Source organism: Pyrus communis, chromosome 16, assembly GCF_963583255.1.
Source record: "Pyrus communis chromosome 16, drPyrComm1.1, whole genome shotgun sequence".
Classification (NCBI taxonomy): Eukaryota; Viridiplantae; Streptophyta; class Magnoliopsida; order Rosales; family Rosaceae; genus Pyrus; species Pyrus communis.
In genome coordinates this window covers 2,489,276-2,513,032 of record NC_084818.1, presented here as the reverse complement: position 1 = coordinate 2,513,032, position 23,757 = coordinate 2,489,276, and the positions used below count along the sequence as shown (strand labels likewise).

The 23,757-nt window shown below is 37.6% G+C and overlaps 5 protein-coding genes across 7 annotated transcripts; 3 read left to right on the top strand and 2 right to left on the bottom strand.

The window, feature by feature from the left end:
* Nucleotides 1-227: 227 nt before the first annotated feature.
* LOC137720728 (F-box/LRR-repeat protein At3g48880-like) lies at nt 228-2,869 on the bottom strand. Of its 3 annotated transcripts, XM_068459839.1 has the most exons (4): nt 2,747-2,869; nt 2,232-2,335; nt 1,586-1,993; nt 228-1,028 (listed from the first exon to the last, which is right to left on the bottom strand). In XM_068459839.1, the coding sequence occupies exons 2-4, from the start codon at nt 2,267-2,269 to the stop codon at nt 470-472; spliced, it is 1,005 nt and encodes a 334-aa protein (XP_068315940.1). In that variant the 5' UTR covers nt 2,270-2,335; nt 2,747-2,869; the 3' UTR covers nt 228-469. The 3 variants fall into 3 exon arrangements, with proteins under 3 accessions (XP_068315940.1, XP_068315939.1, XP_068315941.1); XM_068459838.1 differs by lacking the exon at nt 2,232-2,335 and having other exon boundaries at nt 2,747-2,864; XM_068459840.1 differs by lacking the exons at nt 2,232-2,335; nt 2,747-2,869 and adding an exon at nt 2,509-2,738.
* Nucleotides 2,870-9,536: 6,667 nt separating this feature from the next.
* Nucleotides 9,537-11,009, top strand: LOC137721487 (WD repeat-containing protein RUP2-like). The gene has a single exon (XM_068460585.1). The coding sequence runs from the start codon at nt 9,628-9,630 to the stop codon at nt 10,837-10,839; it is 1,212 nt and encodes a 403-aa protein (XP_068316686.1). The 5' UTR covers nt 9,537-9,627; the 3' UTR covers nt 10,840-11,009.
* An 809-nt stretch (nt 11,010-11,818) lies between these two features.
* Nucleotides 11,819-12,184, top strand: LOC137721109 (uncharacterized). The gene has a single exon (XM_068460221.1). The coding sequence runs from the start codon at nt 11,819-11,821 to the stop codon at nt 12,182-12,184; it is 366 nt and encodes a 121-aa protein (XP_068316322.1).
* A 3,599-nt stretch (nt 12,185-15,783) lies between these two features.
* Nucleotides 15,784-18,797, top strand: LOC137720647 (pre-mRNA cleavage factor Im 25 kDa subunit 2-like). The gene is made up of 7 exons (XM_068459736.1): nt 15,784-16,080; nt 16,203-16,248; nt 16,848-16,941; nt 17,067-17,140; nt 17,505-17,591; nt 17,710-17,820; nt 18,117-18,797. The coding sequence occupies exons 1-7, from the start codon at nt 15,962-15,964 to the stop codon at nt 18,183-18,185; spliced, it is 600 nt and encodes a 199-aa protein (XP_068315837.1). The 5' UTR covers nt 15,784-15,961; the 3' UTR covers nt 18,186-18,797.
* A 106-nt stretch (nt 18,798-18,903) lies between these two features.
* LOC137720646 (pentatricopeptide repeat-containing protein At3g29230-like) lies at nt 18,904-20,690 on the bottom strand. The gene has a single exon (XM_068459735.1). The coding sequence runs from the start codon at nt 20,688-20,690 to the stop codon at nt 18,918-18,920; it is 1,773 nt and encodes a 590-aa protein (XP_068315836.1). The 3' UTR covers nt 18,904-18,917.
* Between the last annotated feature and the right edge of the window lie 3,067 nt (nt 20,691-23,757).

The following is a 23,757-nucleotide window of genomic DNA, read 5'->3' as shown; positions in this document are numbered from 1 at the left end:
AATGTGAATCCTCGGTTTTGGAAGCAAGAAATTACAGCATACAATACTGGAGTTGTATGGGTCCAGATTCTCTCCGGATTCCTTCCATCCGGATCCTTCAACTCTCTGCATTCTCCGATGGGTGCTGGCTCAGATTGCCGACCCGCCACGCCCACACCGTCATTTTCCGGCCCTTGGTTGCCCAAAATTGGAACCAAGTCCTCCCAAATAGAGATAGAAAAGAGTCGGAGAGAAAACCTCGTCATCAGGTAGTCTTATGTAAAGTATTAATTACAGTAATCACATTATGTACAGTATTAACACATTAATTAGAACGAAAAGAAAACCTCTCATCAGGTAGTCTAATGTGTCGATGAAGAGGAGACGGAGTTTTATTCGTTCACAAGGCAATACAGTCATCAAAGATTACAAAAGCGAGCTATAGTTTCTAATCCACACTAAAAGTTACAGTCACATTCTCTTGCTGTAATCAACAAGCTAGGGAGCTCACCTCATCTTCTTTCCATAGCCCTTCTTCGTACTTATACCACCTCATGATTCCCTCGTCGTTTTTGGTCCTTTGGCACATCACGCAAGAGTCCTGCATGCATGTTAAAAATCTTTGCAACCGAGAGGCCTTCTCGAGAATAAGCGGATCGAGTTGTCTGACAAGTCTCCTAGTTGCAGGAGGCGGAGGGGTTTCGATTAGAAGGCAGTGTGAGATGTTGAGAACTTCTAGGTGTTCTAGGCGATCCAAGATCATGATCAAAACATCCTTTAAGAGCGTCGAGCACCGGAGGCTTAGCACCTTCAGTTTTGGAAGATGTTCAACTAGTGTTGAAGCAAAGAAAATATCACAAGGACCCATGATCTTCAGTTCACTGAAATTTTTGCAGTTCCTTTTTATCTCTTCCAAGAGGTACGGGGGATTCGCTATGCTAGGCATTGTTAGCGATTCAAGCTCTTTCCAGCAGCGAATGGCCTTGCAGATTCCAGTCTTTTTTATTCTGTTCCAAGCCGGCATAACCAGTCGCTTCAGCTGTGGGCACCTGTGATTAAAAGAAACCACCTCATATTCCCACTTCCAACATTTGACATTACGCTAGCATATAAACTTTCGGGTGAATCACTCATAAATCACAGCTTGCACTACAAAAGCATACTATCTGAAGAACAAGAAAGGAAGCCAGAACTCCAATACCCAAAATTTAATATTATTTGTGCTAATTACAATAAAGTTTTCAATCGATGCATATGTCCTGAAGTGAACTAAATTCGAACAAAGTTTTAATTGCGGAGATAGAACCTATAACGTAAAAGATATAGAGTTTGCTAACATATCTTTTGAATTAGAAAGATACTAAGAAAGAATTGTTTTGCGGAAAAAGTGAGTTAATAAACGCTTCCAAATGAAATATAGTATATGGTAAATTGTAAATGTTAAATGAATTAACGCTTTTATACGCGACACACGAGATTACTTCTATAGCTATGGAATGTAAACGCAGATATGCAAACATTAACGGAAGGTGGGATTAAAGTTATAAACTACAATCATAATTGGAAAAGGTAAAATAAACATTGAGATGCAAGTTTAATGAGTTACCTTTCAGCAGTATACGTCAACTGATCATCGCTCACAAATAAGTTGAAATGGAAAACCAATGTCATTATGTTTCCCTTGCTGAGACTCAATGAAGTCTTCAAAATACGAGTCAATGTCTTATCGGAGCGGCCATCCACATAGACATAAGGCTCCAATGGTATTTTGATGAAATTCGATTTCAACATCGACAAATCAAGCTTTTTCCACAGCAAAGGATCACAGCAAGCCAAGCGCCACGCACTACAAACGTGAGCAATGCCCGACGTTAACTCAAAGATGTCGAAAGACTGAAAAATCCTCACCAGTATGTCAATATTCAGGTCCTCCCATTTTCTCACAGGGAAGCCACCGTCTTCCATTTCACCAGCTTCCCAACCACCTCCAAACAGCCTTACTCCATCACAATTTCTACATAAACACGCAAACGAAATCAGTACTCCAAATCTACAATTCACCAAAACAAACGGCAGCCGGACATTTACAATTCAAGGCCTGCGATTTCTAAAGAAAATAACGCTCGAATTAAACAGTCGCTTTGAGGACTTGTATCGGAGTCTCACAGTCACAAATGGCAAAGTTAGACACAGATAACTGTCGAAACGAAAGAGCAAAGGATGAAATAACAGATATAACAGAGCACACATACTTTACAGCATCATGCAGATTGCAAACTGAAGAACACATATTTGTTGGCTGACTGGGGATTAATCAGAAATACTAGGTTTCGATTGATTTAATAATCCTGTTTTTCTGAAAATAAATAAATAAATAATAACAACAAACAATTAGCCAAAGACCAGTTATTTTTTACCAAAAAAAACACAGAAATGCTAATTTCAATGGCGCATTTATCCAATTTGCAGCTGAATTAATAATTTAATACAGAAAACAAAATTTCCATGACCAAAATCAAGAGATCAAACCTTCTTTACTACTAGATCTCGAAGTTTCCATATCCAATTACAAATTCGAACAATTTGGATTCATGGCTGCTGAAAAATCCAATTTTGACCAGAATTTTGATGCTTAATTGCACCAACCAGATCTATCCATATCTCAGTCCATTCACTTCACAGCTCACACAGAAACAAAAAAACAACCAGCAGATGATATGATGATACATGCAGAGACAGAGAGAGAGAGAAAGAGGAGAGAGATTACATTAGAGTTCTGGTTCTTGAGGAGGGTTTATCAGTCATCTGGTCTCGGTGGGTGTTGGTGGGGGTGTGTTGGGTGGTCACGCCTGCAAATAATTGTCAGAAAAAATGTTTCTCTTTTTATTTTTTTGTGTGCTGATGTTGTTTCTAAATTCTAATTATTTCCCAAAAAAGAACGCAGGATTCTTTGCGGTCCAAATTACCAAAACAGGCCTGTTAACTTTACAGCTACCCCTCTCCCGCCCTACCTACTAGAGTGACAGAACACAACTAACTGTCTGTCTATCTATAATCTATCTACTTTATTTTCTGGGCACGTGCTCATCTCCCGAGCTCTGTGTCTATGTCTCTTAAGAATTCTCAAATCGCATTCGATAATTGTATATCGTGAGATTTTTTTTATTTAAAATTAAATATAAATAATATTTAATAAAAATTGATCGTACAATATACAATAAACGAATGCAATTGAAAGATTTTCCAAAATTCTCACAAAAAGAATTCAGATAATATCATCATTCGTATGACTCAGCCGGCAGAGACCGCAACCTGCAGGAGTTCAAGTCAAACTCAGAATACTTAGCCTCGTTCCAACGCCAACGTCGTTGTACGTTTGATTATCAATTACGGTTTTTATATTTAAACGTCATTACCATTTAATCGAAATTAAATTTGTAGATTAAATTTACAAATTAAACGATGTGTTATTAATAGAAAATGAACACGTTTATTAGCGTTTGAGTAATAATTCAATCATTAACTTCTATGTTATTTAGTTTCTAAAATTTAATATTCTTAGCATTACTCCACTAATTAACTTCATTTTTGGTCTGATTATTATTTATGACCTAAGATTTTTTAATGATGGAATTTATGACAATAGTTGGTTCAGGTGTTTTTTTTTTTCTCTTCTTTGGATCCAATTTGGATTTTCTTTATTTTGCTCTACAAATTTTCTATATTTAAAAGAAAAATACATTTATGAGAAGTGCAAAATAAAATTACAAACGGAGAAAGACGGAGACCGGGAATACAAAACTCTTCCCTCATAAAAATACCATCTACAAAATTGATGAATTTCGTCCTTCTAAATCCGTCTCCGATCGCTTATTGTTGCTGTATACATGCCAGATCACTTCCGGGAAAGGCTATTTATCTGCGAAACAAACGAGAATGAACGAAAATATTCTCTTGCAATGCTTCTTGCGCGTTTCAAGTATCGAAGGCTTTTTACGGGGTGTTGACTCTAAAAATTACAAAGTCTACGTGGCACGCATGCCGAGTAACTAATGAGCTAACTACGTCCTTCGGTTGATGCAGGGTGTGCCAACTCGTCGGCCGAGGAGTAAAATTTGTTGATGTTGCGTTGAGCGTGTTGCTGACTTCTTGATCTTGTGATTGCGGCCGAGGAAGGAACACGTCTCGGCCTTCGGGTTTTAGAGCTTGAAGACAATGTTGCTAGTTCTGCAAAGTTCAATATCAAATTCGGCTCTCAGGGTGCCGAATGTAATAACCTGGTAATACCTCACTTCGCCAAAAAGGCTAATGAGATGACCTCTGCCAATAAGGATTCGAAAATCCTTCTCGACCGAGACTTAGATAAATAACTAGTTGGCCTCGACGCAGTGCTATTTATGCAAACTGAATGTGCTTCGGGAACGGCTTATTCTATGGCAACAGTGTTGTTTATCCAAACTGAAGGTGTGTTGGAGGAAAAAAAAAGAAAAAAAAAGAAAAAAAATCTCAAGATATTTGAGAAGTTTGCGCAGGGCAGTTGTGTGTTGAATTAGAGGTCCTTTTTATGTTGCTATGGCATATGTATTTATAAGATTGATGTACTTGCTTGGCACGTCTAGATAATTGTGTAGAGTCTGACTGCAACTCTAACTTGCTGAAATTTGATCCGTGGCCTTCAAATTTCGTGATTTCTAAAATAAAGCCTATCTAGGCTTTATCACACCACAATAAAAACCCTATCCTACCTAGGCTTCTGATCTTATTAAAAATAAAAACCTCAAGCAGAAACCTTTACTTTCATCACCATGCAAAAAGCCTAGTTACTTCCATCACCATGCAAAAAGCCTAGTTTGAATAAAAACCTCAAGCAGAAACCTTTACTTCCATCACCATGCAAAAAGCCTAGTCTACGTAGGTTTCTTGTGTCATCATCACAACCTAGGGTTATCACACCAAAATCCAACCCTATCCAGGCTTCTTCATAATCTTTACCCATGCATGCATCCCCTGATCCCTACCATACTCTAAATAGGCAACATTCAATTTGAACCACCTGACGCCACCCACATTTTCACATGCCAAAACACCCAAATCAACTTCAATTGTGTTGCCACGTTTCCAGTTGAAAATACATATCGCATCTTTCATAATAAACTATTATTAAAAGATAATTACGATAAAACACCATAACATTATCCTCTAATAATAACAAAATGAATTATCTCCACTTTTCATCTGACGGTGTGAAGCTATACTCACTCAACGGCCTTGATTGCATATGCAGATAGTGTAAAATCGGATCCAAACACGGGGTCACTGTGTCATCAAACAATGCGGTTTTCAAATTCATAAAGAATTTCTCGGAACCATCTCTATCTCCTCCAAAATCAAGCTCCATCCTGCAGGAAGGCACTCGGGAGATTCCAGCATTGCATCTTGCTCTTGTTGCTTTTTTGGTCTGTAGCCAGTGATTTCAGCAACCACTTTTTGTCATGCCTATTTCTTTCCCCGCTCCTTACTACTGCCTCCAACCTGAACTTTAACTCGGTACCTCTATCAAGTGTCTTGTTCCAGACACGCTCAGGAATTCCACTTGCGCGTTACAAGCTGTTTCCGGTACAAACTGACGAGAGAGTCCAATTTCTCATTTGCCAATTGAACCTCCTTCCTTGCTTTAGCAACCAAATAAAATAATTTGACAATCTAGAATTAGAATAAAAAAGAGATGTCAAATTCAGAATGCGAAACTCATAGTACAAACCTCGGGAAATTGGCCACCAGAGATGATAAGTTTAATAGATCCTGTCTGTCAGCTGCTTCCTTGTTGAGCGCAGATAACAATTTTGCAGCTTTTCCAACTACAATGGATGACGAAGCAGACAATATCAACTTCCTCAACAGCTCAGAGCGTACTATATCTCCTTGCAAATTTTCTGTGCTTCCCTCTTCTACAATTTGAAGTTGTTGAAGTTGTTGTCCAGCATATAAAATAGTTTGTATGAACTGAGCATACCACTTGATGAGAAACTGAACAAGCTAGGTAAGGCAAATACATAGGTGCACCAGGCCCCAAATGCAACCAAATTTGACCCAGACGATATAAAATTAATGATTTACAAACGTACAGCCATTCAAATTGTAGGTTGGAGAAGAAGTCGGCATCACCTCAGGTGGAGTGGCAGTCCGATGAAAGATCCTTGTTATCCCACGTTGAATATCAGGTGATCGTCCCAAAAGTCGTCAAAACTGAAGAAAGTATATAACTCTGGGTTCAAACTTGTCACGAAAGAATCTTCCGCATCTTGCTGTTCAATATTCCGAGGAGCTTTGGAAGACCCCATAGATTCTGCAATCTCAAAAACAGCATCTAGACGAGCAGAAATCATGTTTCGATTACATAAAGGGTGAGATACCTGTACCATTCAAAGGAACTATTAACTAATGGAAAATGAAAAACTTACATTTCGAGAGAAAAGACAACAGTTTACACGCATTTCATACCCAATGCCTCATTTGCTTCCTCCAATATATAGTTTTGCTTGGAAATGTTTTTAAAATAACTGAAAGTTCATTTGGTGAAATTATTTTTGGGTTCCAACAGCACTTGAAGTGTTTTTTGCAAGAAGCAACGTTTTTCCAAAATTCATTTGCATTTCTACTAAAAATTAGTTCCAAAAGATTTTTAGTGCTTTTAGTGATTTTAAAAGCACTTCTATTCCTCTTTACTTGAAAGTGAGAGATCTTAGGTTTGAATCTCGTGATGGCGAATTTGATACCAAATTGGCTGCCCATTGTGTGGTTTTGCCGAACTCTCTCTCCCCTTAGTGTAAAAATATTGATGTACAAAAAAAAAAAAAAAACCACTTCTAAACGAAGCATATAACCGCCAAAATATATAAAGAAAGGATAATGCTATTCACACATCTATTTTTAGCCCTAATCTCTATTACTCGAAATCTATTTATCTACACCTTTATCTTGCTCTCTTCCTCACTACCCGCCCTTGGCCACCTCCCCAAACCACCAACATTCACCTATCCATCTCTCCTCCCCACCGGATTCATGCCACACCCTGACACCCCCAACTATTGTCCAAATCAAGGCCACAACCCCCGCGAACCTAACCACCCCAAACCTACCTTCCCAGGCCGATTTCATATTCCCAGTCCTGCCCTCTCTTTTTTTTTCTCTATATATGTGGTATGCCCAAGCACCAACACTTCAAGTGCGTGGCAAACGAACCCAAATTAAAACGGAATGCAAAGGGATTATTTGTAGATTAGTAAGTAACGAGCATTCACTCTCGTACACCATATATCTCAAGTACAATTTCCCTTATCTTAATATTGTTTGTATATACGAATAAAAAACATACTTAATCATCTTCTGATCTTGACCCTTAGTTAGGCCGACCAATTAATAACATGATACCACATCATAAGAAGGGAAACAATGTGTTCGAAGCATCGAACAATAATATCAGTAATATGAAGGGAATCATATGTTAATAGTGTTAACGTGTTGATATTAAATAGTCATACAAACTAGTTGTTACGTGATGGATACAATAGTGATAATGTGTCCTTATTAAATGATCAGACAACTAGTTGTTAGGTGACAGATACAAGTCTTTTTCTGATACAAAACTTTAATGGGATTCATTTTCCAAAACTACTTTTGATAATAAAATCAATTTAGATCTCTCTCTCTCTCACGCATTTGCGTACTTGTTTTTGAGCTTAAGTGAGGTTGAGAAAGTGTTGGCAAAGCACGAGGGGGGAAGGAATTGAAGGGGATGAGGATAAAAGGCATTCCGTAGACCACGTAATGCTGAGAGGACAAAGAGACTCTGTCCACTTTCTCTCCCATACGTAAAATTGAGGCACAAAAATGTCCAACACTCGCTCCAATCCAAAGACCCTCTGGCCTCCACCTTCTCTTGATCTGCACCTTCGCCACCAATTTTATTCTATATTTTCATTCATATGCGTTAAATATACACCCCCACTCCTACTACTCATCTCTTGTAAAATCAATAAAAATTAATTCCTAAAAGTAGTATAAGTGTGAATAATTATTGGTTTCTATTTTGGAAATTCCATAAAACCCCCCTTTTATTTAAAATTTAGTCTTATTAATAAAATAGGAGATGGTTCGAAACTATTACATTATTTTAAAAAAGGTGAAGTTTCAAACTCGGAATGTATGGGTAGAAATTCAACACTCTATTTACTAAAATATTAGACTACATACCATAAAACCCCATTTCTTTCAGTTGTATATGTACAAGCATGATTTACAAGATCGACCAAAAAAGAAATGTATGATTTACATGTAACTGCACATGACTCTAGCGGAAAAATAAAAAAATCTAAATGACAAGATAAATCTATGAAATATATGCAATGATTTGACGGTGGTTTCAAAATCTATATATGATGTCATTTCACAGAATATCTGTTTCATGATCATGAGTTGGAAGTTTACTATTGGCCAGTTTTGTGCAGTGGGAGTGAACACAATTCACCATCTTGCATGAGAGATTTTTCAGTGTGATCGTCATACGGGATGGTATATCACGTGTCGTTATATAAATGGTGGGGTGTGTTAAAAAGTTAATAACTTAAAAAATAAAATTTATAACTACTTACATAAAAATATATGATGTACCACATGTGTTCTCATCACAACTAAAAAATTTTCCTTGCATGGGACTGCATAAATATCCCATCTACTAACATATCACCTGCATGCATTAGTTGGAGGGTCAATTTCTATATAAGTGCAAAGAGGCTTTAGGATTAGTTGAGGGGTCCATACCATATCGAAGTTCAACGCCTGAATCGTTTATTTTTTAATTTTTTAATTATGACTAATTTTCAAAAAAATTAACACGCACTTCTCCAATTCAACATTGGAATGATAATAAGAGATATTGGCGTACGTGTGTGTGTATATATGTGTAGACACACACTATACAGTTAGTTGGGAAATTGAATGGCAGACATGAAGAATTGATTATATGAAACAAGTGTTGGAGAATATATAAGATCCATAAAATAGTTTACAATTAACATATATATGATTGGTGTTGGCTCTAGAGACTGAATATCGACCAAGTTCTAAAAAATATTGACGTTGGCTCTAGAGATTGAATACCGACCGAGCTCTAAAAAAGATTGGCGTTAGTACCGGTATAATAACTTGATCGGTTCTTGATGTGAGAAATGGTTTCCCTTGTGACCTTGTTTGGAGCCACTCGTGAGAGAGCATGTTGGAGAACATATAGGATCCCACATCGGTCATATATTACAAATAATATGCAATTAATATATAAAAGTTTCACCCTTAATATCACCGAGATCTTTTATGATAAACCAAACACTTAATAATAGGTGGTTAAATTGATACAATATTGATAATAATTGTAATGAATATGTTTGGGCTTTGGAAACTTTATCAACCAGTTGACAACAAGAAGAAGGGAGAAAAGTGAGATTATATAGAATAGCTAGCTTGCTACCTTCCCTATCTACTTACGTAGCTATCTGAAGGACTTATCCACATCCCCCTTCAATACTAGTAAATGGTTTATGGCAGCCTAAAATTACGCTTCCTCACCACCACTCCACTTGATATGAATGGGAAATGAAAAACTTCTCCTCAGGATTCCATTTCCCAGACCAACCAAGAATTTCAGAAGAAAGAGAAAGCACAGAGGAAGGTAAATTACCACAACAAGAAGTAGAAAAAGGATCAGAGTTCAACAATTGTGAATGGGATTTCAGTCTCTCGACGGTTGTATCCTCCAAAGACTGCCGCGGCGCCGCATCCAACACCCTCGGTGTAATCGAGTTCGATCCATCAAACACCGTCTTAGCCACCGGCGGAATCGCCAGAAAAATCAGAGTTTACAGCCTGAAATCTCTATTGTCCAATTACGATAATCAAAGTTGTGGAAGTTCAAGTGATACTATGGCGGATTTGATAGACCACGTAGATGCATGCGACTACACCATTTGCACTCCCGCCAAGCTCAGCAGCCTCCGCTGGCGCCCCGGATCCGACGGCCGGGTCATGGCCTCCGGCGACTACGACGGCGTCGTCACGGAATACGACCTCAAAACAAAACTACCCATCTTCGAGCGCGACGAGCACGGCGGGCGCAGAGTCTGGAGCGTGGATTATTCGCATTCTGATCCGGTTCTCGGAGCGTCTGGCTCCGACGATGGGACACTACAGATGTGGGACCCGCGCTGCGAGGGCGGGGATTGCGTGGCGAGTGTACAGCCCAGTGACGCGCGAAGTCCGGTCTGCTGCGTGGAGTTTGATCCGTTCGGTGGCGCGCTTCTGGCCGTTGGATGCGCGGACCGGAAGGCCTACGCCTACGATGTTCGGAAAATGGCGGGCCCGGTTATGGTCTTCCACGGACACAGGAAAACCGTGACGTACGTGCGGTTTCTCGACAGCCGTACGGTGGTGACAGCTGGAACGGACGGGTGTTTGAAGCTGTGGGACACGGAGGATTCGCGGGCGATTGAGACGTACAAGGGGCACGATAACAGTCGGAGCTTTGTTGGGTTATCGGTGTGGAGAAACGGAGGGCTAATTGGATGCGGGTCGGAAAATAACCGGCTTTTCGTGTACGATAAGAGGTGGGGCGAGCCCATTTGGGTCCACGAGTTTGGGGCGGTGGCTGCCGGTGGCAGTAGTGGTGGGTGCGGTGACGAGGAAGGCGCGTTTGTGAGTAGCGTGTGCTGGCGACAAGTTGGTGAGGAGCAGTGCACGCTGGTGGCGGGTGGATCAGATGGGGTTTTGCAGGTTTTTCTGGGGAGGAGGAAGTCACTCACGTTGGGTTAGAAATTGTTGAAAATTCAATTAATTGAATATTTATTTCATAAAATTTATAGAGATTGTTCCTAGAAAAATTTTAGCTCAAAATTAAAGTGCCATTTTGTTATTGTTAAGGTTGTGTGAAATTAGTTTTCTAACATTATATTCATGCAGCTATCTATGGTCCCAAGAAATATTAAGGAAATTTTTTCAAAGTGAGACTATTTTTTTTTCTAACATTATATTCATGCAGCTATGTATAGTTCCAAGAAATATTAAGGAGATTTTTTTCAAAGTGAAATTAGTTTTCTAACATTATATTCATGCATATATGTATTAGTTTTACAGTAATGTTATTTTTACCATGTTTTTATACCACATTTATATACCACCTTATGTGACATCTGATGTGGATAGCCATATCATTTAAATTAATTAGAATTTAATTTAAATTAAAAACTATTTAAATTAATCAGGTTTTTCTGGGGAGGAGGAAGTCACTCACGTCGGGTTAGAAATTGTTGAAAATTCAATTAATTGAATATTTATTTCATAAAATTTATAGAGATTGTTCCTAGAAAAATTTTAGCTCAAAATTAAAGTGCCATTTTGTCATTGTAAAGGTTGTGTGAAATTAGTTTTCTAACATTATATTCATGAAGCTATGTATGATCCCAAGAAATATTAAGGGGATTCTTTCAAAGTGAGATTATATTTTCTTCTAACATTATATTCATGCATCTATATATTAGTTTTACAGTAATGTTATTCTTACCATGTTTTTATACCACATTTATATATCACCTTATGTGACATCTGATGTGGATAACCATATCATTTAAATTAATCAGAATTTAATTTAAAATAAAAACCATTTAATAAACCAATAATTTAAATATAAAAAAAAAGCTGGAATTAAAAACTATTTAATAAACCATTCGCAAAATCTGCAATATTATCCTTTGCGGCTGTGATAAAGACCATCATACTTCATCAGGAGGAAGAGATGAAGTTAAAAGAGAAGTTTGAGGAGACACGGAAGGAGTTTCTGTGTAAAAGACAGGCCTTTGAACACTGGTACGAAAAGTATGTGCAGAGGCACGCTGAAATGGATCAGGAGAGAGGTGAAGATGTAATTCCCAAGGACCTGGTCTCAGAGAAGAAATTCATTGCTGAGAGCTTGAAGAAGAGAATGGAAGAGGAATGCGAAGCTCACCAAAGACACTGTATCCAGGTGAGGGATAAGTCACTTAGGAGTCTCAAAACTCGCTTGCCTGAGATCTTCCGCGCCATGACAAACTACACTAATGCATGTTCCATTACTTTGTCTGCTTCCATCAATGGCGAGGCGGCTGAAAAAAAAATGTCATAAAAGAACTGGCGTGGAAGAAGAAACGGGAGAAAAAGCAGGATTGAATGGGGAAGGAAGGAGAAGACTCCTCATATGCCACAATCACCATTTAATTCTAGTTTTTTTTTTAATTATTGGTTTATTAAATGGTTTTTAATTTAAATTAAATTCTGATTAATTTAAATTATGTGGATGTTCACATCAAATGCCACATAAGGTAGTATATAAATGTGGTATAAAAACATGATAAGAATAACATTACTAGATTTTTTATAGACTCTCTGTCAACTTAACGTTCATTCCCGTGCCAATATACAATATTTTTTCAAAAACATGAAGTGACATAAATGTCACGAAACGTTTCACTTTTGAAAGAGCCTCCTTAATATAATCTTTTATGAGTTTTCCTGAATTAATAAAGCTAATGCAAAACATCCATGTAGTGCGTTTATTGCATGGCATTACTAAATTGCATGTATTTTTGTGAATTTGTCCCAAGTATTTATTTTTGTTTAAAAGTATGAGATTGATACAAGGAAAACTAATGAAAATGATTTGAAAACTTTGAGCTTTAATGATAAGAACAAAATAAAGGGTAAAATGAATAATACCAGAATTGATTTTTGAGTGTAAAAATATGGTTTTTCGTTAAAATGAACAGTACCGCGGAATTTTTGTTAAAACTCCCATTGATATATAGGGTAGTGTTTGGTACAAAGACGGAATGGAACAAAACAGAACGGGATGAGACGGAACGAAACGGAATAGAGGTTCCATGCTATGTTTGGTATGCATAGGATGAAATGGACAATTGTTCTGTTCCGCATTTGATACACGCAGGACGGAATAGAACGAATGACTAAATGACAAACTTACCCATATTTCTTCGTTGATTCCATTGACTCAACCTCATGGATTTTCTGCAAAACTTGGATTTTTTACAGCCATATATATGAAGGTGGAGTGAAGGTAAAGCAAAGAAATTTTTGCATCTCTTCGACTTCAATGGTTATGCAGAGAATAGACTTGATGCAGAGTTGAGATCTCATCTGCACCTCCGCCCTTCCTTCCTCTATTTATTACCTCCCCATCACTTCCTTCTTCCTCCATTGGTCCATCCTCACCCCATCACCTAAAAATTCTCAAATTCCTTCGCAAACCCAATTACTCTTCCCCTCAAAGTTTCATTCCATCTTTCGGTTCAATTTGGAATTTTAGAGTTTTCAAGGAGTCTGAGATTTGGGGTTATTCTTAGGGAGGAGGATTTTCTACCCTCTTAATCTCTCTACCTTTCCATGCCCTCCTATTTGAACGGTCACGGTTAAGCCACGTCAATATCTTATATTAATTTTTTTATAGAGATAACAAGACAAAAAACAATGTGTGAGAAAAGAGGATGAAAGGGAATGAGAATAGGAGGGTAGAGAATCCTCCTCTTACTCTTAGACGCAGATTTTACAAGAAAAATGCTTCTACGAAGCTCATCAACGCCCGTGCCCAACTCATGGATGCCACATTCCCAAGGTTCAACATTTTCCGATCAGCAACCGGAAATGGTGCTGCAAATCCCGAGGGGAAAAGGAGGCGTTGGAGGATCTGGAGATTAAGGAGGGGGAAAGGAGGCAGTGGAGGATTTAGTAGTGATGGAGGCCCGGGAGAGAAGGGATAGGAAAGAGGGAGGCTGCAGGAGAGAGGGGTAGCAGATTAGGTTTGTTTTTGTGATTTAGACAGTGTAATTAACGAAAAAGATAAGAGGTATTTTTGTTTAAAAAATTATAAATTTGTGCCTTACGGATGGAACAAGTCGTTTTAGAGGGAGGATAGAAAAAAACTTTAACTAAAATCCGTTTCATGGAACAACGCGTTCCACTCTTTTTGGCACACCAAACGTGAGACGAGTGCGTTCTGTCCCATCCCATGTACCAAACGATACCTAGAAGAATCATCTAGTCGTTTAGATATAAGATAACGGTTGAACGGACGATTCATGAACGCAGCCGGGTTGAACGAGTTCACAACTCAAACGCGTTCGGTCTATTTTTTGAGCAAGAATCACAGCATTTATCTATGTTTCTCGGAATTTTTGGCCTACATCACTTTTTCATTCCTAGACGTCCATTTCAATCGTGCAACTTGCATGAAACCGTCTTTTTGTCCTCAACTGCGAAGAGAGAAGTTCCATTAAAGGCGACCGAACGGGCGCCCCCTAATTGCTTAGATCAATCTGATCTACTAGGTTATTACCTTATCCATAAAAAAACAGTGAGCTGGCTTGACCAAGGAAGATTTTTTTTTTAATGTAACCGAAACACGAAGTTGGTACACCATTTGCCATTATATAAATAATAGAATGTGTATTAAAAAAATTAATAACTTAAAAAATAAATTTTTTTACTACTTATACAAAAACATGTGTTATACCACTCGTGTTTGATCACAATAAAAAATTTCTTCTCGGCCAAAAAAGAAAACAGTAAGCTGGCATTTTGCAGTGACTGCGCAGAGCAGCTTGGATTGTAATAAGCTTAAGATGGCTCACATGGTGTTTGCATGGACAGTTGAAGACAGTTGCATCTTGCATGTTGTCCTTTGCCAATTGCCAACCAGATAGAACGATTGACAGACCAAGGACAAATCTACGTTTGATTACAAGTTATTTAACCTTTTTCTTATTAATTGTACATTACTCGTTTGATCTTGTTATTTAGAGATTTGATCGTAAAGGAGTACTTGTTTATACGTACATGTCTATTTTTGTCAAAATTTTGCTTCCAAATTTCCATTTTTATCATGTTTTTCGAGAAACAAATATATTTGAAGATTAATTAGGTATTTCAGCCATCTTAGACCTAATCATTGAATTTGGTTTGAGAAATGCTACGTATGATCAAATTTATAAACCAAAAGATGTGTCGCCAATAAGAAATAAGTATGTTAATTAACACTTAAGTAATAATTCAGTCATTAACTTTTCTGTCATTCGGTTTACAAAATTTGTACAAATTTAGTCTTTCTAAATTACCCATTTGGTTTTTCAATTTTTCATTGTATGGTTTATTTAATCCTTGGAAATCAAGTGCTAACAAAGGTATGTAAATTTTGTAATAAGCACTTAAGGTGTTTCTTACAAGATTTACTTGCATTTTTACTAAGGATTAGTTATTGCAATAAGCACTCCAAATATACCTTAATTTTTTAATTAGTAAATCTGGCTCGTTTGTTGGACTGAATGAGATTGAGTCTTAGATATATGATTGAATTAACAGAGACTTGTAAGATAAGACTTGTAACCCATATATAATGATAGATTAAATGAATTCATAGCTCATCATTTCAAATTCTGTTCATCTTACATTTTAATACAACAAACAACAAAATAAACTCAAGTATTTTTTTAATTGCGCACAACCTATTCCTTCCAACCCATCAAACGGGCCAGAGCCATTGTAAGGAGTAATTATGATTAATTGTCTAAAAGGGTCAAAGTCACAACTAAATTCAGGACCGTCGGATACTTTACATCAAATCCGACGGTAGGAAACGAGTCCATGATGTTGGATTTCACAGGTTTCAGAGTGCGAAACGTGAGTACAAGTGTAGAGGTAGAATCCTCCTTGTCCTTTCCAATTAAACTGAACCCTCGTCGCCTGGGTTTTGAATCTCTCCCCGTCTCCGCTCTCTCCCACCTCTATTTCCACCGATCGCCGCCGAAGATTACAGACGGTAGGGGTTTTCAGACAGAGAGAGAGAGAGAGAAGTGAGAGAGAGAGAGAGAGAGAGAGAGGGAGAGAGAGAGAAATGGTTACGTCGGCGGTGGTGAACACGTACCCACTGTCGAGCTACACGTTCGGGACCAAAGAGCCGAAGATGGAGAAGGACACCTCCGTCGCCGATCGCCTCGCCCGTATGAAAGTCAAGTATGTTTCCCCCTTTTTCCAATATTCGTTTCCCCCCATTTAATTGATTCCAATAATTTTAAGATGTTAGTCCCTTTGAAGGGTTCTTTTGAGCTCTAAAACCCTAATTTTTGAATCGGCAGCTATATGAAAGAGGGAATGCGGACCAGTGTCGAAGCGATTTTACTGGTATATGCTTTGAATCAACAGCCCCTCCTCTGCACATAATTTACTGTTCATTTTGGTGGGCAAACCTCATAATTTCCTTTTATGTGTGTGAAATATTTAGGAAAAAGAAAGAACTTGTTCGATTGCATATTGTATTTCTTGGTTAATTGACACAGTATTTGTTAATGATCATTATTTGAGTTCCATAACATGCCCTTACACTTCTTGTTTAAATGTTTTTGGATAGTTAACTATTTTACACACAATTCTTGATTAGCATGCTTATCAGAAATTATCAAAAGGGGATTATTTTCTGAGCTGAATGGCCTCGTGGCGTAATTAAATGAGGAATTCCTGCTCTGGTTCTTTAGTTTCATCTTCGGGAATTCCGGATTTGTTTGTTTCATGGTTTCTGATAAGAGGCTTCACAAACGCTTTGCAATGTATATTAGATGTTCCTTTAGCTTATTATGTTTTCGTGTTCTGGTCCTCTCATCTTCAACGTTCTACAAGCCCCCAATTCAAGTTTTCATAATTGTCAATTGTATCGCTGTTGACCATGGAATTGATACAAAGGACATGTCTTGACACTTACATTCTTTCTCTTCTTTGCTTTGCAGGTACAGGAACATAATCATCCCCACATACTTCTCCTGCAGATTGGAAACACATTCTGCAAACTTCCTGGTGGACGACTGAAGCCAGGGGAGAATGGTATGACCTTAATCTTGTATTCGGTCCTTTTCATGGTGCATGCATTTTTACGTAAGTTGATCTTGTTGAAGACTAACCTGTTTTGTTTTGTTTTCTCTCTGGTGGTGGGTCTCTTTATGTTGCAGAAATTGAGGGGTTGAAAAGAAAGCTGACCAGCAAGCTTGGTGCTAATTCACCTACCCTTGTGCCAGATTGGCAGGTATGATTCTCTGATTTACTATCTCTCTGACTATATATGTAAGAGAAATGATGTTAGAAGCTTATAGGGTTATCTGGAAACACATGAGAAAATAACTTCGAAGTGAGTTGAAGTGCGAAAATGTATGAAGATGAATGGACATTCAAGGCAACCAAAAAACGCAGTATAACTACTAGACACATTGGCCTTTTATAGGTGCTTCCTTAGTGATCAATTTCATAAAAGTGACCTTGGTTTATGAGAACTTGTAGCATGTCAAGTTCACAATGCCGCCACTTTATTTGAAATGTTGGAGCTTGAAAATTATGGTTTAGGGCATTTTTATATTGTCAATTCTCATTTTACTTGCCTTCCCTTGTTGCAGATGGGAGAGTGCGTGGCTATCTGGTGGAGGCCAAACTTTGAAACCATAATGTACCCATATTGCCCTCCTCACATAACAAAACCCAAGGTAATATGTCAAAACAAGTCCTGGACAATTTCTGTTGATGACTTTGGGCTGCATATGATTACCCCTTCCTCTCTTTCTCACTCACTGATTTTTTATTTGCCTAATTTTGGTAATGCAGGAGTGTAAGAAGCTTTTCCTTGTTCACTTATCCGAGAGGGAGTACTTCGCTGTTCCCAAAAACCTAAAACTTCTTGCTGTCCCATTGTTTGAGCTCTATGATAACGTTCAGGTATCAAGATCATATGATCATATGGAATTCTTATGCTCTCCTACATAACATTGGAATTTGGCTTGTGTTTGCTGAAGTCTAAGCCTTAAAAAACAATTGCTGCATCAGAATATTCTCAGGATGATGATTCATAAGTATTATACAATTACTTCGTTATGATTTCCCCTGCTTACCCATCTCTCTGTTTTGTAATCTAAGATGAAAACCTTAAACCTTTTGTTCCTTTTATTAAGTTAATCCATTTTGTAAATATTATCTAAATTTTCCTGTAAACTCATGGTGTCTCGTACTTGCAGAGATATGGGCCTGTTATATCTACAATCCCACAGCAGCTTTCCCGATTCCAGTTCAACATGATCAGTTAATGAAGAAGGAATTATGAAGCTACCGTGATATCAATATTCAGTATACTGAAGATCACGTCTGGACATCATTGCGTGGATACCTAAACTCAAAACCGGATATTATTCTTATAACTGAACTTAAGTTGGTTAGTATGAGATCCTTCAGTTTATCCAGATGAACGAAGCATATCTTGTGGTCTGTTCTGTTCATCTATGTTTGGTTATGATCGTATTTGCTAATGCGTTTTGCATTACTCTTGAAACTTTGTCTGAACAGTGGTTGCGCTGTGCAAGTTCTTGTTTCTTGGCAAGAAGGTTTGTTAGTTACTTTAGACACCGGGAGTCATACAATGTTGTCTGAGTTATGTTTTCAGATTCTCAATATTTGAGATTTTGTACGAAAACCTGTTCTGCTTTTCTGTAACGATGCGGAGGAGGAGATGTATGTGCTTACTTCTTAGAATGTACCTAACAACTGTCTTAACTTTGTGTAATGGTGGGTAGGCGATGTATGCATTCCCATAGGATTCTTATCGGTTTCGTTCTGTTGGAGCCTTGTGGCATGTAATCATCGTTGTAGAATTCGTCTTTGATCAGTAAAATTCTTCCTTTTTTCGAGAAGTGTATTTTTTTTCTTTATATGGTTTTACAAAATGCTGCATGGTGCCTTTGTTCCCCTGGTCCAGGTGTGTTAGGCAAATGTTGCCGAGACCCAAATTGGTCACAAAAATTGGTGGCAAAATGAATGAATTGCTATTCTTTTTTAGGCTCACATTGGTTTGAAGTGAATCTAATTTGTTCTACCTTCTCCTCTCCATATTTTGAGTGGCTTTCGATCTCGGGCTCCTGGGTTCCATTAGAGGCATAAACATGACTGCGTCCTGTGTTCTTCCAAATCTTCTTTTCTTCCATTCTCTCTCTTGCACTTTGAGCCTCTGGCCATTGCCCCGCCGAGGCACGCATGTTAGCCAAGAGGACATAAACCCCGGATTCGTCTATTTCCAACTCAGTAACCTTCTCTATCACTTCCTCTGCCAACTTAAGGTGACTAGTTTCTCTGCAACCCCCAAGCAAGGTTCCCCATATAGCAATGTCGGGGTTATACCGCATTTCCTTTGCCATACGTAGTGCTTCCTCCACCCGACCATTTCGGCTCAGCAAATCGATTAGGCAGCCAAAATGCTCAAGCTTTGGCACAATCGCAAATTCTTTGTCCATGGAATGGAAGATTCTTTGGCCTTCTTCTACCAAGCCTCCATGGCTACAAGCAAAGAGAGCAGCTGTGAACGTGAAGTCATTCAGGTTCAACCCTTCCTTCTGCATCAATGAGTATATCTTGACGGCATCTTCTGCTCTTCCATGGATAGCGACCGATCTAATCATAACATTCCAACAAAATACATCCCTCTTTCCTATCTTGATAAAAAGAGCAAACGCTCTGTTTATGTCCCCGCACTTCGCATACATGTCGATAAGGGCAGTCCCTGAAATGGGTCCGAAACGAGACCAATCTTCTATCAAGCTGTGTGTCCATTTTCCGAACTCTAGGGCACCCAAGTGGGAACAGGCTGACAGAACCGAAACAAATGTATATCCATCCGGAACCACACCTTCCGAATGCATTTGCACAAAAACGTCCAATGCTTCTTCATATTGTCTATGCTGGTTGTAACTTGATATCATACTGTTCCAAGACACCACATTCTTGCACGGCATTGTGTCAAAAAACTTTCTTGCCGTTATAAGGTCTCCGGCATTGGCATACACTCTGATCATCAATGTCCACGAGATGACATCCTTTTCCGGCATCCTCTCAAACAGATCGCTTGCACTGCCTACATCTCTTACTGCAGCATAACCGGAAATCATAGAATTCCATGAAACAACGTCCTTGTCAGGCATATCATCAAACAACTTTCTCGCACTCTGAACATCACTAACGCTCGCATACCGTGAGATCATGCGGTTCCACAATTCTACAGGTTTCACACGCATATAATCGAACACCTTGCGGGCATCATTAAAAGTCCTATAATTTACAACACCAGAGTCGCAGGAATCCAGCATTTTAACATACATATTGAAAAGGGCAGTAGCAACCGCCAGATTTGACTCGAACCCATGCTTTACAATATGGCAATGCACTTGTTTTCCTTTTCCGTACCAACCCAGTTTAGAGCAGGAGTTCAAGACATATGGGTAGGTGAAGTTATGGGGTTTGATTCCTCTCAGAGGCATTTCATCAAACACTGAGACGCATTGCTCGAACGGACCGTTGATATCGTACCCTCTAATCATGGCGTTCTGAATCACAATGTCGTTACTGAGTTGAGGACCCAGTTGGGAAAATATGAGATAGGGATACTCCATGGATCCAAACTCGGTGCTCCGCCGGAGAAATTTTGAGAAAATTTGGATGTTCTGGTTGATAGAGGTTGTGACAATGAGGGCATGGATTTGCTTCAACTGTTTGAACGTGGATTGTGGTAATAGTTTCGAGAGAGTGAACTCTAAGGAACCTCGCATGCTAATTCACTAGCTCTTTTGCTTTTGTCTGTCCTTTTAATTCCTTTTTTTTTTTCGGGTTCAAAGAAAAAGGCAACGATACAACAGTAGGGAGTGTAGTAGAAGTGGGAACCGGATCCTTTCCGGACCAAAAAAATTTGAGTCTAAAATTAAATGATCCGGATCATTGGAATTTGATTCAACGGTTATAAACAGAGGATTTCTTAAAAGTTATAATAATTATAGCCGTTTAATCAAATTTCAATAATTCGGATCATTTGATCATTAGACTCAGTTCATTTGGAGCTCAGTTCATTTGGATCTGAAAGGGATCCAGTTCTGTACAAGTGCGCATAGAAAACAACGAGAACCCTCCATTCGAGATTTTGTATTCGATTTTCTCAAAGTTCTAATATCGCTTATGATGATGATAAGTAGAGTTGTGGATGCACTGACGGAAGAAGTTACGTATTTCAGTATGCGTCTTGTGCGACGCTCTGTTTCTATCTTGAAGTTTTTTCTCCTGTGATTTTCTTCAGGAAGGGTTTTCTGACGGAGGTCCATTTGTTTTCTTTTTGTTGTTTTCCTCGTGATACCTGTCAGGAAGTGTATCTTTTGTAAGATGCAAATCTTGTTCCCAATATTTACGATGGGTTTTGAATTGTCATTTTTATACTATCCTATGGTATCCATTATTCCGACAAAAAAATAATATCGCTTATACTAAATAAAAATCATTATTATTTTCGAAAAAAAATAGAGTAGAATAGATTATTGGAGATTACAAGAGAGAACGAATAAATATGATCGGTTTTGGTCCCTAGTGACCTAGTCACTAATATTCGTTGAGTCATACCTTAATGATTTTCAATTTGTGATCAAAATCTCTTCACTTTTTCACATCACGCTTTTATAATAAATATATATATATATATATATATATATATATATATATATATGTCAGCAGTTGATTTGGTATTGAAACATAGTATTTATTCCCTAATTTATAGCCTTGTTTTATGATAATTTTTAATAAATTTTGGACGACTTATTTCTAACTAATTAACAAAATTATTTTATTTTATTTTATTTTAAAATAAGATTATCTTCATCTTCAAATGCTATTCAAATGTGCTCTAGGGTTTAGCTCAATCAAATCTGCCACAAAACCTTAGAATCAAGGTCATCCACTAGAGGCAAGTCTAGTCTATCTTTTAAGCTTACTTTTGTGTGCGACCTTATTTTACCACTCATGGTACATATATCAAATTTGTAACCATAAATCATTATCTCATGACATTTACCCATATATCAGTATCGATACCTTGTTTTTTTTTGTTGCTGCTATTTATGAAATCACTTACGTGGGTACATTTTTTTTCATTGATTTGAGAATATATCCATGTGAAGTTTATTCGAAGAAATTTATACCGATTTTATTAAGCATAATATCTATTTTTGTTTTTGTTTTGAAGAATGTACCTATGTTTTGGGTTTGAAGAATCTACCAAACGCTTTATGATACATGGTTTTTCATTTGATTTGATGAATGTCCACATGGTTATTTTTATATGTGCATATTGTATTTATGCAAAAACATAATTTTTTTTTAATTTAAATTTTTTTCATGTGGTGGGGAGTATAATTTGTTTTTTAATAGTTTTAAAATCACAAATCATGCGTTTTATTCAAAATCTCATAAATATAGGCAACTACAAATCCTAATTTTAATTTAAAATAAAATAACTAACATAGAAATACATTAATACTAAAAGTTAGAGACTTCGATCAACTTAAAACGAATAAGGTTTCAATCAAACAATATTGGTAACCAGGGACTACATCCAAAGTTACCCTATAAACTATTGGTAAATAATGTGAAAACCACTTATCTTTTATGAATTTCTTTTATTTGAACTCATATAACCTCATTCTACACTCAACTTTATGAATTGGGTGATGAAGGCAAAGGAAGTAATAGCCGTTGGTAATTATTCTTCTCTTTCCTTTTTTTTGGTCAATATCCATTGACTTTGTGCTTGATCATATTGGTTTTGTTAACCAAAAGAAATCTTAGCAAATCTAATTTATAGAGTAATGTAATGGTAAAGATTTTGAAAAGATCAAGAGTAGGATTAACTATTATGATAAAGATTAATAAGCCCCAAGGCATCATTTCCATGGTGCCCATATATAAAACAATGTTTTGGAGTTGGTGAATGATTATTATTGTGTTCTTTTTTTTGTGTCATATCCTGTTGTCTTATTTGTGTTTGCCTCTGAAAAATACTCAGTTGTTTAAGCAACCAACAAACTTATTTAATGTGGAAATTAAGCAGAAGGGTAAAGCATTGAGCAACGTAGAACCAATTGCTTTGTAACAGTGTACACTTAATTAATAGATCAAATGCTGTCTTAATCTCTGTCGTTTTCACTTGTGCTAAAAGAATACTTTGTAAAGAGAGGAATTAGGGTTTTGTTTCTTATGTTTAAGGGTAGATGCTGTGTCACTGAATCTAGGAGTCCTCTTTCGATCTGAAATTTTTATCGTTCATGAGTGACCGAAGATTACAGTTCAGTAGTTCTTCATTTCGGTCCGACTTCCATGCATGAGAGATTGCAGACAGCCCTGTCTTCTCTAACACGGAAGAACCAGGAAAAAGAGTTGCATACATTAATATATGAAGCTGCAGATGGATGACCAATGAGTTGTAATACAACAAATGAACAACTTGGTGTTTAGCCAAGTCTTCCCAATTCATATATCTTTGACTTGATTCATGGAATCGATTTAGTTTTTCTGATAACCACATTCTTTACATATCTGTCATAATTGAGTTCTCTCTTAACAATTTAAAACTTCCAACCAAACAAAAATACTTACTTTAGCAAAGTTAGAACGATGGAAACCCTAATTTATACAGCTCCCCCTCTATAGACCACAGCACAGCATCTTGATGGAAGTCAAAGTTTGGATTGATGATAAATAATTTTAGACTTTGCAGGAATATTTTTTCACAACGGGATAACACGTGCATAATTAACAACTAATAAACTCCATCGAACTAATCACATAGGTTTTACCTAC

Excerpts from the sequence above, each read along its gene's own strand:
- LOC137720646 (XM_068459735.1), bottom strand. The coding sequence starts at position 20,690 with ATGCGAGGTTCCTTAGAGTTCACTCTCTCGAAACTATTACCACAATCC.
- LOC137720728 (XM_068459839.1), bottom strand. The coding sequence starts at position 2,269 with ATGTGTTCTTCAGTTTGCAATCTGCATGATGCTGTAAA. Across the intron at positions 1,994-2,231 it reads AATCTGCATGATGCTGTAAA|AAATTGTGATGGAGTAAGGC; the intron begins GTATGTGTGCTC and ends GTGTTTATGTAG. Across the intron at positions 1,029-1,585 it reads TTGACGTATACTGCTGAAAG|GTGCCCACAGCTGAAGCGAC; the intron begins GTAACTCATTAA and ends TTTTAATCACAG.
- LOC137721109 (XM_068460221.1), top strand. The coding sequence starts at position 11,819 with ATGAAGTTAAAAGAGAAGTTTGAGGAGACACGGAAGGAGTTTCTGTGT.
- LOC137721487 (XM_068460585.1), top strand. The coding sequence starts at position 9,628 with ATGAAAAACTTCTCCTCAGGATTCCATTTCCCAGACCAACCAAGAATT.
- LOC137720647 (XM_068459736.1), top strand. The coding sequence starts at position 15,962 with ATGGTTACGTCGGCGGTGGTGAACACGTACCCACTGTCGAGCTACACG. Across the intron at positions 16,081-16,202 it reads CTCGCCCGTATGAAAGTCAA|CTATATGAAAGAGGGAATGC; the intron begins GTATGTTTCCCC and ends TTGAATCGGCAG. Across the intron at positions 17,141-17,504 it reads CCCTTGTGCCAGATTGGCAG|ATGGGAGAGTGCGTGGCTAT; the intron begins GTATGATTCTCT and ends CCCTTGTTGCAG.